Here is a 14,694-nt window from a genome sequence, read left to right as displayed (position 1 = left end):
ATATCTGTTTAACCTTGGTAGATGATAAACAGCTCTTAACATATAATTTTATTTTGAAAATTGTTAAATTAAGTACCAAAATATACTTTGTAAGATTCTGTTTTCAAATGTGTATCTATTATACGCAAATATAATGTCTATGCAGTTCAGAATAAGAATCACTCTAAAGTTTTATATTTTTCCAATTACCAGTCCTGCATTGACACCATTAGGTTGAACTTTTGAAATCTGGGGAAATAATTGTAGTTGATATTTTTGGAATTTGATGGTGAGCAAAGTAACATTTGGGTTTTGTTAGCCAGAAATTTTAATGTATAAACTACTGTTACCAAATTGCAAATACTTAACAACTCTAATTTTTTCTTATAATACCAGGTGTAAAAAAAAAAAAAAAAAAAAAAAAACTTTGTTAAGTTTGAATTGAAGTAGTTTATGTTGAACTAGCATTTCACTAAAAGTTGAGATGATAAAATTCTTAGGTATTTGTGTGTTTTCTAAGCTATTGCAGATCCCAACCCTCTGCTAGACTAATAAGTGGAGAGGAACATTTTTCAAGCAAGAAGTGCCTGGCTTGGTTTTATGAGTATGCAGGTAATGAAATTAATATAAGAAGATATCAGTCACATGCTTTAAAACGTTTTTTTTGTTTGATTGTTTTGGGGGGGGGTTTGGTTCATTTATTTAACAAATTATTTATTTCATGCTTTTTGTGTGTTAGTGCTGTATACTGGGGATTGTGGGTAGGCTAAGAATTTGGTGCTGTTTCAGGTTATGTCTTTAAATATATAATTCAATATATATTTAGTGGGAGGAGTGAAACTCATTTACTATTAATAAAATTTGTAAACAGACAGATTCACTTATTGGTTTACATCTATTGGCTAAAGTAGAGTTGGAATTCTGGAAAACAAAGTATGTGCTAAAACATTTTTTTTTTTACTATACATAGTTCTTATTTTTCTTTTCTGTATTTTTTTGAATTTTTTCTGAACCAGAAACTGACATTCTCTGAAACTTCTGGAAGACAGTAAAAGATTTAAAGCTCAGATATATAATTGTACAATACATTTACCCTTTAATAATTGCTATTTAGCTATTAACTTCGAGAAGAAAATAAACACACTGTTACTAATACAGTGTGATAAATGCTGTATTAGGAAGATGTGCTGTGAAATTTCATAGAAGAAATATGTATCCCAGACTTGAAGTGTCAGCGAAGGCTTCTTGAAGAAGCTAACTTAAGCTAAACTATGTTACGTGTTGGATGTAAAGCTCTAGGCCTAGTGTGGGCTGAAAGTCAAAGCTAGGGATGAGGCTGAAGAGTTAAGCAAATATATGAAAAAGAACACTTGTTTCCCACTTATTACTAACTTTTTTACAAGCCTATATGGAAAAAAAAGCTTTTTTCCATTAGAATGGTTTTGGTCTTTTGGAATTACTGATTTTAAAGCTCGCTCTTTCTTTTTATTCCCCTTGTTTCCTTTCCCTTACGTGCCTCCCTGTTTTTTTCTTTTCTTCTCCTCTTTCATCACTGTCATTCTCAGAGTGTTTAAAATAAAACAGGGTACATGCAGTCATTGTCTTATATGTAGCACTAATCAAGTTAAGGCCTCTAGTGTATTCTGAACTTGAGATATAAGTTTAGGCTAACTGTATTAAGACTACTTGGGGGTGGGGTGGGAACAGTAATTTCACTGTTGGAATCAGCTTAGTGATCCCAAAAGTATAATTTAAAAATTGTGTGTAGTAACAGAACAGATTCTTTCTAGACCAGAAAAATTGCTATTATTAACATCCCAAGACAACCGCTAACCCAAATTAAATGAAGATAATTCATTTTCTTACTGACCTCCATTTAAAATGTTGACCCATTATTCAAAATGCCAGTTTTACTGATTTGCATGATACAGAATCGAAAGGTCACTCATCTTATTTTACTTATGAAGGTTACTAGATACCATAAAATTAATTAGTCTTTATTTTTTACTTTCATGCTTATTTGTTTTACCTCTCCTAGGGACTTTCCAGGGTAGCATGAGATTCTAATTAGTTAAACATTTCTTTCCTATACTACCATTTTTGTAATAGCCATCATAATAATTACTATTGTTATTTCAAAAATTATGCTAATTATAAAATTTTTCCTTAGGACTATTCTGTTAAGTAAGCAGTGTTATCCCTATTTTATAGATGAGAAAACTGCCAGATGAAGTAATTTACTTAAGATCATACAATGACAAGAAGCAGGATTCTAACCTAGGTCATTCTGACTATAAAGCCCATGCTTTTAACTATTATTATCTTGTAATGTTTATTTTTTAAAAAAATATGTATGTGGCAACTAATTTTCCTTTTGCAAAGAAAATACTAGTAAGTGCACTTGAGGTTGACTTATCTTCTGTCATTCATTGAACGATTCATTCAATAAATATTTATTGAGCACTTGTGTGTCAGGTACTGTGCTAAGTGGGGGGATATAGTTGTGAACATGCTAAGATAGATCCCTGCCTTTGGGGGACTTGCCTTATAACGGGAAGATATACAGTGAATAGTGAGTAGGCAAGATAATTACAGATTGTGGAGCGTTATAAAGGTAATAAAAAGGTGAGGTGCAGGGATAGAAAGCAGAAAGTTTGGATGGACTTCCAAATAGAGTGATTAGGAAAGATCTTTCTAGAGGTTACTATGGGCAGAGACCTAATTGATAAAGAGGAACCAGTTATTTGCCAAATGAACAGTAACTTTCATCGTAAAATGGGAATGTCCCCTATTAAAATGGAGATAATAATTGTGCCTACTGAGATAACATACTTAAAAGCACTTAGCACAGTAGTACCTGGTATATAATCAGAACCCAATAAATGTTAGCTATTATTAAAAGAGTAATAGTATTACAGCATCAGATTAACTGGTTGTATGTGTTTGCAATACTGTTCCAAAATAAACAGTGTAGCTCCTATGTAGCTCATGTTGAAAGTGCTGTGTCATTCATTGAGCATGGTTGTTTTTCCTGAGCTCAGACCTAGTTGGACCATCAGCTCTAACGCGTCTTTTGGAGCAAAAATTAATATAAGACCCAGTATTATATGATATAAGACCTGATCTTATGTTAAAATAAGATACATATAAGACCTTTCTTTAACATAAGGCCTTATGTTAAAATAAGACCGGGTTTTATATTATTTTTTGCTCCAAAAGACACATTAGAGTTGATGGTCCAGCTAGGTCTTATTTTCGGGGAAACATGGTAGGGCTGACGTAGTTTTAGGCTCTGCAAGTATAGCTGTGAACATTTCTTTATGGTTGTTGAAAAAAAAACTGATTGTTTTTTAGTTTTAAATTGTTTCACCACTAATCTTGTTAACATGATATTATAGGTCATGTGTGATAAGCCTGATGATGGTTTTGCTCTTTCACAAGACCTCTCATCTTGACTGATATTTAAATTAGCAAGGACTCAGTAATATACTGGGCCCATTATATTACTAAACAAAAGCATAGAAAGTGAAAAGGCACTTTTAAAGTGTTATAAAGAATCAAAAATAAAGGATAGAATTGCATAGTTCTGATAAAGTATCCAGCTTATAGAGTGAACATATTTCCATAACTTCTTATATTAATTGGAAACCTGTTTTTTTGTCTGGAAGAGTTAAATTCAGCTCCAGAGGTTTTACTCTGGAAGTAGTTTTATTGGAAGAGTATGTTTCAAGAAGAATTCGTTAACATGCAACCTGGGAAAAGAACATTGGTATGGACCTGTTTTAGATTTAGATCTGTTACTATTTGCTTTGCTTTGGGAAAGTCACTTAACATTTACAGAAAGGTCTTATATGTATCTTATATACCTTTATATAACATAATTTAACTTGATTCTAATCTAATTTTAACCACTAATCCCACAGTTTCTAGGGAGGCTATATTTTATAACAGTAACATATTTCTTGACATAATTCTTCAACTTTGTCTTCTAATTACTAATTGTGGTAGCTTCAAGGGCAGGTCAGCTTTCTTATTGCATATGAAAATTTATAATATATTCCTATCGTGCCTTAAAAAAAGTCTTTATTAAATTTTTTATATGATATTTACTTTCAAGCTACATACAATATAATGATGCATATTCAGTTATATTTTTTAATACCTTTATTGTATATGTGTGCTTTTTTAAATTACAAAATTAACACGTTCTCCTTTTAAAAAAATCCTCCAAGTATAAATTAGGAAATGAAAGTTTCTCATAAATCAACCCCCCTTCACCTGTTAACATCTCACTGCATAAATAAGTGCAATACCGATTTAACTGAAAAGTTTAAGAAGGATCTTGGTTCAGACCATGTCGTCTTAGCAACCTATATCTCATCTGAAACAGCAAGAATATAATGGCCACATGCTAGATGGCTACATTCTTTTATTCAGAAAAACCTAAGGACATTGCCTTCATGTTGCACTTGTGAATTAATTCATGGTGATATAAAATGCCACCTGAGCATTTTAGTCTATGATTTATAACGCTGGAGTATTTTTAGTCTTTAAGAAAGGAAAACAAGTTTCTCAGGGCTACTTTAACAATATTTCAAGACTATATTTTCAAAAGCCAAGTGTGATGAACATATTTCTATCATATTTCATATTGTTTTAGTCTTTTTAAAAATTGAGATACAACATTAGTTTCAGGTGTACAACACAATAATTTGATATATGTTTATTATATATCAAAATAAGTCTAATTAACAGCTGTCACCATATCTACTTACAAAAAATTTTTTTGCGTGATAAGAACTTTTAAGGTCTACACTTTTAGTGACTTTCAAATATGCGATACAGTAATATTAACTATAGTCACTGTCGTACAATACAGCCCAGGACTTATTTATAACTGTAAGTTTGCACCTTTGACCACCTTTACCCATTTTACCCACACTCCAGCCCCACCTCTGGCAACCACCAATGTGTTCTCTGTATTTATGCGTTCATTTTTTTGTTTTGTTCTTTTTTTTGTCTGACTTATTTACTTAGCATAATGCACTCATGGTCCATCCATGTTGTCACAAATTTGTTTTACTCTTACCCGGTCACAAAAAAGACTTAACAATAAAGTAATTACTATGTTTGGGGACTCTGATAACATAAAAAGAATGAGAATTAGTGTGTTGACTTACATTTAGTGTTACTGAGGGAGAACAATAAGAAATAAGTTTAATGTCGTTAATATTTGGACAAATGACAGACAAGCTAACTGAAGTTTTAAACTTTTCTTTCTTTCTACGTTAAGATGATATAACTAATGCTTTGCTGTCTATTTGAGAACCAAGATGATAAGGAAAATACCTCATTCTGGAATTTGGAATGTAGTAATTTTCTTAAGTCATTATTTTCACAATGTATCTTTTTAAAGTATTAAATTTTATTTGGGTATATTTCCAGAGAGTAATAAATGACCTTCTGTTTTAGTAACTAAACAGATATTCTCCTCTGATTATTGTCTTGAATTGTCGGTTGGTACTGGCACATTCTAGTAGAGTAAGAAGCTCAAACCTTATGCTTATTTATATTCATGCATTGCCAAAAATTTTCTTTGGAGAAGGCTTTCAGTAAATGTATTTTTTAATGGATAGGTTCAAGTTATTGTACAGACTAATGATTGCTTCATTTTTTATTGTCTTAACTTCATTTTATAATACGGTGTTTAAAGAACATTTCAAAAATTTTAAATTCCATAGCAAATATTTATACTTTATCAAAGATATGTCAAAGTTAAAATTTGCAAATATGCAAAAAAGTTAGGGTATATTCATAGATGCCTTTAGCACAGTGGCTTGTGTTTTATGTTGATACTAAATTATAACAATAAATTACATAAATTATTTTTGTCTTTGAAGGTCCTGATGAAGTTGTAGGGCCAGAAGGAATGGAAAAATTTTGTGAAGACATTGGTGTTGAACCTGAAAATGTATGTTTTATTTCTAAGTAAAATGGAATACAAGTGGGGTATAGTGTATTCATAAATTTCTAAAAATTGGACACTTCTATCTTATATGAAGATTTTGTTTCTCCACGTTTATTGTAAATGTTCATTTAGGTTATTTTTAATGAATTTAAATTAGACATGTGTTCTCTTTCTTGATACAAATGTCATTTGTATTATAATAGTGGGAGAGATTCTACCTTCAGAAACTGTTAGAACTTTTTACTTTTAAGAAATTGGCCCACCTAAATTTCTTTATAGTTAATAATTCCAAAGGTTGTACTCTTTAATATTTGAAAGATGGAAATAGTTGTATAAAAATGCTCTCCATGATAAATATAGACATTATTATCTCTATGCTGACTTTTCCCCTATCCTTTATGTTCTGTTCTTTCCAGATTATTATGTTAGTTTTAGCGTGGAAATTGGAGGCTGAAAGCATGGGATTTTTTACCAAGGAAGAATGGTTAAAAGGGATGACTTCATTACAGTAAGATATTTTTTTAAAAAACAAATTTGATGGCCTATTTGAAGATCTTAATTGATATTTTGTGCTTCATAATTTTCAGGAGTAAGGTTTCACATTATATAATCAAATTGGTTTGGTCTATTACAATCACTTTAGGTTTGACAAAGTATATATTGTGGTCTTGGCAAATGGACAGTTATCCCATTTTCCATATTGTTTAAGAATGAACCTCAGGATGTTCCTATTAAAATTCATTGACTATTTTGGTGGGTGAATTAGAGGTCCATGATCAAAGTTATTTACTCACAAGTTGTTTGAGCAATAAGGGATTTCCTTCTCTGAATATAGAATTCTACTACCGTATTTCCCCAAAAATAAGACCTACCCGGACAATCAGCTCTAATGCGTCTTTTGGAGCAAAAATTAATATAAGACCCGGTCTTATATTAGTTTTAACTCCAAAAGACGCATTCTTATATTAATTTTTGCTCCAAAAGACGCATTAGAGCTGATTGTCCGGGTAGGTCTTATTTTTGGGGAAACATGGTATTTAAGGAGTTTGTTCTTTGGGTAGTCCTAAGTTCTGAGGCCTCCTCTCTCTCCTCTTCAATTTTATACTTGATTTAAAAGAGAAATCTGAAGATAGAGTTACATGACACTTTTATTAATTCTTTTTTGCCAAATGAATCTCACAAAGAACAAAAGTAGAAATGTTCTGTAGCTCCTCTGCAACCTTTAGCCATTTTACAGTTGTATACTTTCAGTTTAGGAAGCTGCCTTTGAACACTTTCGTAAGTTATAGAATTGCTTCTTTATAAAAATAATTTGATTTTGGCTTTCCAGAGTAAAGTGGGCTTAGTTTCAGAATCAATTAGTAATTAGGTGTTAATTTTACATCGTATCATGTTCCTAATGTTCATGCAGGATTATACTAATTATCAACATTCTAAAATAAAGGGATCATTAATTTATAATATTTTTGAGGCCAAAACGGCATGTGATTTTTCTGTTGTGATTATGTGTTTATTAACAAACTTAACTATTCTACTCTTTGTTTGCCTGTCTTTAAATTTCATAATACTTGGTTATTTTTTTAATTATATTTGTTCATATAGAACTTAAATTTTCATATTTGAATTTTCAGTGTCTAATGCTTTGTAATTCACCTTTTTAACCAGCATTAATATACAGATTATACTTAGGTAAAACTCTGTGCTCATGTGAACCAAATCATAATTTCTAGAATAGAGTATAAAATCAACCCTCTCACTTTCACTATGTGTAGATGAGATAAGGAATCTGAGACTCACAAAGGTAAAGAAAATATTTGCTAAAGTTTGCATAGCTCTTTTGTGGCAGAGCTAGGGCCTAGAATTTAAATTTCTTTATCACCAGTCTACCATACTATACTTCCTATTACATCATTCTTTTGCATATGTGTTAGCATTCTTTATAAAATAGAGGGCCATTATTAACTTTTTAAATCATAGTATTTACAACCAAGACTGGATTCTCTCATTTATCTAGGTGTCATACATAACATGCCAAATTAAAATAATTTTAATTCCCAAATTCTTTGGCCTATTTCCCAACTTTAATTACCTTTTTAGAGAAAGATAAAATACATATACAAAAGAGTATGCAAAGGGCATAAACTAGTTTTCACATAGCTCAGTCTGTTTCGTTGAAATGTATATCAATTGTAACATGGCTTATTATTTTAAGACATTTTACTTAGCATTATACCTGCTTTTTGTACTACTCTTACTGCTTTTTTTGGTATGCTGCTTTTTTTGAATATTCCAGCTCACAAGTATTTGTATATTTTTAAACTAAATTAGAGTCCTAATTTACGTTTTTGCATAACTTGATATAAAGAGCCTTTGTATAACAGAAATGTTTGTACAGAAAGTATTTCTAATATTTACTCTTGAATAATTAGCAGGAAATTGCCTTGGGTCCAAGAATAGAAATTGACTAATCCATGAACATACTTTTCATTAGCACATCTTTCCGATAGGAAGGTCACAAGCTATACAAAATAAAAGCAGTTATTTAGCACGTAAACTTGACCTAGAAATTTCTGTTTCACTCATTATCTCCTGCCCATCTGCCTAGACCTCTTTGCTGTAGAGCCTTGGTGCTACTCGAATTAGGCAAGCACACTTGACTGGGAAAATAGTTGCTTTTTCCCCACGCTCTGTATTGCTATGTGAAGCATACTGGACCCCTGAACAATGCAGGGATTAGGGGCATTGACCTCCCGTGCAGTCGAAAATCTGAGTATAACTTTTGACTCCCTCCAAACTTTACCAATAGCCTACTGTTGACTGGAAGCCTTATTGATGATACAAACAGTTGATTAACATACATTTTGCATATTATATGTATTATATACTGTATTCTTACAACAAACTAAGCTAGAATAAAGAAAAACAGAAGTAAGAGAAAGTACATTTACCATCCTTAACTGTATTTCTCCATGCCATACATTTACGTCATCTGTTTACAAGATGAATTGTCTGTCAGTACATACATCGAGACTATCTTATATGATACAAAACACTGGATGTTTTGTGTATTACTAACATTAGACATCAAAAATGAAAAGATAATGTGAAAAAATTCATATTTACAGGTATAACAATTAATGCATTGATAATGAAGGAGCAGCAATGTGATGGCTTTATGGTAGCCTAGTGTAATTGATGTGATTGCTCCATGGTAGTAAGCAAATTTCCAAAAATTTTTCCAATATAGAAGAAAATCTGCATATAAATGGACCTATATAGTTCAAACCCACGTTGTTCAAGGGTCAGCTATGTAAAGTACCTTTTCTCAACTGGCTAAGTCTTATTACTTCCTGAATCTTGTAAAAAACTTGCTAGGAATAAAATAGTATAAAATTTAAAGAGACAAAAGAATCTATGTAAGTCTAAAATTTTAAATTTGCAGTTGGCTAGTATACTTGGTTTAATATAAGACAAAACCATAAAATGTAAAACTTCACAGAGTTGATTCCCTTTATAGATTTTTATTATTTTTAGGATATAATTTAACCTGGGCATAGTTATTTAGTGGTCCCTAAATTATCTTAATGTAGTTATCACTTGTTTCACATTAATTCATTTTAACCCTTAGAAAACTTAAGGAGAGCTCTGCTAAAGAATAGAAACACTCTGGTAGCTGAAACATACTATGGTCAAGGAGAGGGACTATAATAATCATGATTAATTAAAATCTGTAATTGTATGATGCTTAAGTTTTCAGAATACTTTTTCCATTCCTTTATTTTAAGGGTATTTATTCATACAAACTTCCTAAAACTAACTTTTTTTCTCTTTTGTGATATATATAATATGAATTTGTATATAACTGGACTAGAATGGCCATTTTCTAAGTTTTAGGGGATGTAATTGCCATATTTTTTTTAGGTAGCTTTCATCATTGCTTAATAATACGCAAATTTCCCTTCAAATTGAATGTAATTTAGATGTTTATATTAAACACCTCCATTATGTAAGGTACTGTGCCAATTACTGGTGATCTCAATTAAGGCATAAGACATGGCACCTGCCCTTTAGTTACATTCTAATACGGTAGGGAAAGCATTACAATGCTAAAACCATAAATCTAAGTAGAATGTAACAAGTGCTAGATTAAAAATACAAAATACTATGGAAGCACAGCTGCTAATAAAGTTAATTTTAGCTGAGTAGACAGGAAAATGTTTATAGGTGTGGCATTTGAACTGGACCTTGAAGAATGATTAGAATTTTGATGGTTGAGGATGTAGGAAAATGTTTTTTCTGAAGAGGAAATTGTGATCAGAGCTTTGAGAAAGGAAAACATGTTTGAAGGAAGTAGTCTGGTTTGTTAAAATCAGTGGTACATGAAGAAAATTGACAGAATAGGTTTAAATTCCTGATAGTTGGGATAATGGCTACATTGTGGAGGGCTTTGGCTAACATGTTGAGGGTTTCAAGCATATGTTATAGATATTGCAAAATCATCAGCAATTTTTAGCATAGGAATCATCAAAGTTTCTTGGGATAGTTTTCAATAGAGCAGTAGTTTTAATGTTTTAAGGTCATAGACTGTTTTGAGAACATTAGGAAACTGTGGATCTTTTCCCCATTAAGTTGCATATATGCTATTACATACAGAATACTGCATATGTATCTTCCTTGCATCTATGGACTCAAGATTCTAGGGATACTTGCAAATTTTTGTTCAGGCATACCTTACTAGAGTGGAGAGCTTTTCTCAAATCTGTTAGCTTTGGTGTTGGAGCAAGGGTGAAATACCATGATGGTGGAGAAAACTGTGAGTCCAGAACTTTGAAAAGACTGTTCATGATTATGATCATGAAAAAAGAGGCAAGAAGATAGCATCTGGCAAGAATGTTAGTAACTAAGCTGCCTGTCAGTAGATTTCAAATTGTACACCAGGTCTCCATACTGAGCCATGGACATTGAAGATTAGAGGTAATTGTCTGGCTTGACTTTCTTTGTGGGGGGAGGAATGGGGAGCATTTGTACGATTTTTTTTTGTTTGTTTGTTTTTTTTTGGTGCTCATGGAAGAGGGGGTAGATGGGGTACATAGCGTGTGTGCCTGTCAGTCATTGAGCATTTTGGGCCTGACTGCTAATTGCCATGAGTATCCTTCTCTTCTGTACTCCCCCAGAGTCATCATGACAGTTTCAAAATGCCACCTCCACATTTCCAAATAACCCCAGAGGTGGACTGTGTTGTTCTGGTTGATAGACCTGATTCAGAGAAAGTCCTAAATGCAGAACTTTTGAATAAAAATCTTCCTGTTACACATCGCTGTGTCAAAGCGTACTCATTGGGACTTACTAATTAAAAAAGAGAGCCTCAGTTAGATCTAATACATAAATGAGAATTTCTTCTCATTGTAAAGGTCTTGAATGAAGCAGGAATTTGAAAGCCTCCCTTGTTAATACAGGTTTACTCTGCAATCCAAAAGAAGAGCATCCTATGAAACCTTTTGTAAGCCGAAATGGGATAAAATGAAGAAGCAATTAGCATTAATTTATATGGAAAAAAATTTGAGCATTCCCAGTGCCAGAAAATAACCTATCAAATCATACCAATTACACTTATTTATGTCCCGTTTTATGCTAAGCATTAACACCCTTACGAGCTCTCTCAGGCTTTTCTGATACTTTATGACACATCTTACTGATGGGTGCACAGAATAAATTGACATAAAGCACAGGTGCTCACATACACAGTTCAAAGCTATTGCAACTTAATGCTGAGATGCTGAGTGTAGTTCTTGGGAAAGGAGCTTGGTGGTGCCACTGTCTCTGTGTGGTGTACACAATGCTTCTAAAGGATTGCTGCAAAACAAATATTGGCTGATTGTTAAAAGCAAAAATCCTTCTGGCTATCTTTTGGTTATCAAAAACAGTGCTAGGTAGGTCTTTTATAAAAGTGAAGTGGTGTAAAGCGAACTTTCAAAAAGTGGGGAATACCTGTACTCAGGAAATTAATTTCCAAGCCCTGGTGTTGAAATTTAAACCCATTTCCACTGATTCTCACTACAGTAGCCTTGGAGAGTGGTAACATTGTGCCAGTGTTCTCTGAAATAAGTGTGGTTTTTTTAATTCAAAAAAAACGATTTCTTACTTTCCATTACATGATAATTAAGTATGCATTTCTTTTTAATTCAGGGGAAATAGTGTTTCTGCACTTGCCAGGTTATGAGGTATTGACATTATTAATTCTTCTGAGTCTATTTGGGGGCTAGATTAGATGTAAGTATTGAGTTAGTGACAGCTTGGGTATATTCACTGTTTGCTAGGTATGTTCAGTCTTTATGATGTTGGTAACAAATGTGGGAGTTTGTGCTCTTTTTTTTTTCACTCTTCTCCAACTAGAAAATATTGTCAGAAGGAATCTACTAGATCTACTAGATTCCTTCTCTGCTAAAGATTTAAATAGATCATTAGGGATGGTATGAAGTAATTTGGAGAGAGCCTCCAATGTGTAGGTGATTTTTAAACCCTTTGCCTCAAAAGGAGCATGTCATGCTAAGAACTGTGCTACCCTGCTTCTCCGAAAATAAGACCTAGCCAGACAATCAGCTCTAATGGGTCTTTTGGGGCAAAAATTAATATAGGACTCGGTCTTCTATTATACTATATTATATAAGATCCAGTCTTCTATTATAGTAAAATAAGAGCCGGTCTTATAATAAAGTAATTTATATTATAATAAAATAATAAAATAATTTTGTTATAAGACCGGGTCTCATATTAATTTTTGCTCCAAAAGATGCATTAGAGTTGATTGTCCGGCTAGGTCTTATTTTCGGGGAAACACGTTGAGCATTTAACACGTGTACTCATTGAGTCTTACGGGTTGTCTGTTAATGTTGTTGTCCTTTTAAAATGAGGAAACTAAGGCTGAAAAAACGTTAAGTAACTTGCCTCAAGCCACATGGCTGCAAATGAAGAAGTTGGAATTTTAACCAGTCTCTTTGACTTGAAACTTCATTCTTCACTTTATCTCTGTCTTAAGCCTATTAAGATCACATCCTAAGTAATATTGTTTCCTTGTCTACCTGTGGAATATAAAATATTTGGAAAAGATTGTAATTTCTTGGGTTTTCTCCTTAGTGACCTGTCAGTCATTAACGTACACACTCTACAATTTTTTGTTTTAAGTACAATTTCCCAGTAACCTTTCCACAGATAGGAATTTTGAAACTTATAATCAAATAAACATATCATCTACTTTGTGGTTTATTTTTGGTATTCATATTTTTATTGAACAAATAATGTTTGAATGCTTCTTCATGTCAGGCCCTGTGTTGTGCTATGAGAATGATTTTCAAACTTTAGTGGTAACGAGAGGAAGAAGTTCTAAATGTAGGGAGGCATCCTTGATCTTTTTTTGCCCTCCTGAATTTCAAGTCTATTAGGATTCTGCTTGAGATTTTGTGTGAAAATGTGAGTCACATTACCAAAAAAAAGTGAAAAACACTGCTTCAGGAACTACAAAGCTTTAGAAAATGAGGCCCCCTTCTTTAAATCGTGACAAGGAAGGGAGTACATGTAACTAGTTGCTCAAAATGTAATATCCTCTGAGCATTCTCAGCTAATAACTGGAGATCTTGATGGCTTCGTGTCCGAATTTTCAAACAGCATTACAGTAGTATAGAATCTGAGAATTTGTTTCTTTTGTGTATCATTCTAGTAGAAGTTAATTGCATTTTCAGCTTTCACTAAAGCTTTATTTTTCCCTTAATGAAGAATTTTTGTACCACTAGAAGCCACTTATTGAGATATTAATAAATCTTTCATAAGTAATAAGTTTTCTTGTTTCTGCATGAAACATATTGTATGCTCATTCATACAAAGAACTAGCCCCCAGACAAAGGTTAACTTAAATTTTGATTTCCATTTTTGGCAGTATGGCAGACTAAATGCAAATACACCATTTCTCATGTAAAACACTTAAATGTTGGATAAAATATAAAAATAGGTTTTGAAAAGCGTACCTGGACTTGACTGTAAATTAAGGAAAATAATAAGAGGCCAGAAATGATAAGATGGTGATTCCGTAAGGATCGATGGAGCTGGCATTTACCCTGAGGATGCTTACCTGTTCCCAGTCAGGGTCTGGCTGTGAATCTGTCATGTGTGTTGGGAACAGGAAACAAATTGCATATCTTGAGTAGGTAGAATCAGATCAAAAATGCCCACAATAGGTCATTGATGCCAAACCCACCCTAAAGATGGCGACTTGATTGCTTTGACTTGGTTCTGCATGTAATCGGAGGTAAGGGGCTTCTGAGAGAATTCCTAGTCACAAGCTTTTGGTCCTGCAGGTTTAGGACTGGCATTCATTATTTGTATGACACAAGCTAAAAGTGTATCTTAGAATTGTCCCAAGTAAGCAGTACTACCATGTGTGTAGTGGAAGCAGTTCTGTACAAGAATGCATTTTAAACAGAAGCCTCAATTTCTGCAGAAAAAAATTCAGTGATCGTTACTTAATGAAAAATCACTAAACATGTTGGGAAACAGATTTTAGGCTTTAGAATCAGACTAGTATTTTGAATTATCACAATGTCAGTATTAAAAAATAACCTACATTTAACGTGTTTAAAGTAAAAAGAGGAATGGTCTCATGATTGGATATCAAGTAATTAAATTTCTAAAAGTGAAAAATATAAAAGATTTAAAATTCAATGGAGGAGGTACAAAGGAGATAGGTGTAGAGAAAG

General features: G+C 32.6%; 1 protein-coding gene across 2 annotated transcripts in view; it reads left to right on the top strand.

Annotated features, from left to right (window-relative positions):
- Window positions 1-14,694, top strand: part of DCUN1D5 (defective in cullin neddylation 1 domain containing 5) — a 28,415-nt gene that overhangs the window by 2,005 nt on the left and 11,716 nt on the right. Inside the window, exons 2-4 of one of the 2 annotated variants that reach the window (XM_033120295.1) lie at window positions 500-591; window positions 5,880-5,950; window positions 6,364-6,455. In XM_033120295.1, coding sequence (XP_032976186.1) covers window positions 500-591; window positions 5,880-5,950; window positions 6,364-6,455 — 255 coding nt within the window. The remainder of the gene's footprint in view (window positions 1-499; window positions 592-5,879; window positions 5,951-6,363; window positions 6,456-14,694) is intronic. The other variant, XM_033120296.1, reaches the window with a different exon arrangement.

Source organism: Rhinolophus ferrumequinum, chromosome 11, assembly GCF_004115265.2.
Source record: "Rhinolophus ferrumequinum isolate MPI-CBG mRhiFer1 chromosome 11, mRhiFer1_v1.p, whole genome shotgun sequence".
Lineage (NCBI taxonomy): Eukaryota > Metazoa > Chordata > Mammalia > Chiroptera > Rhinolophidae > Rhinolophus > Rhinolophus ferrumequinum.
This window is presented reverse-complemented; position numbering and strand designations above follow the sequence as displayed.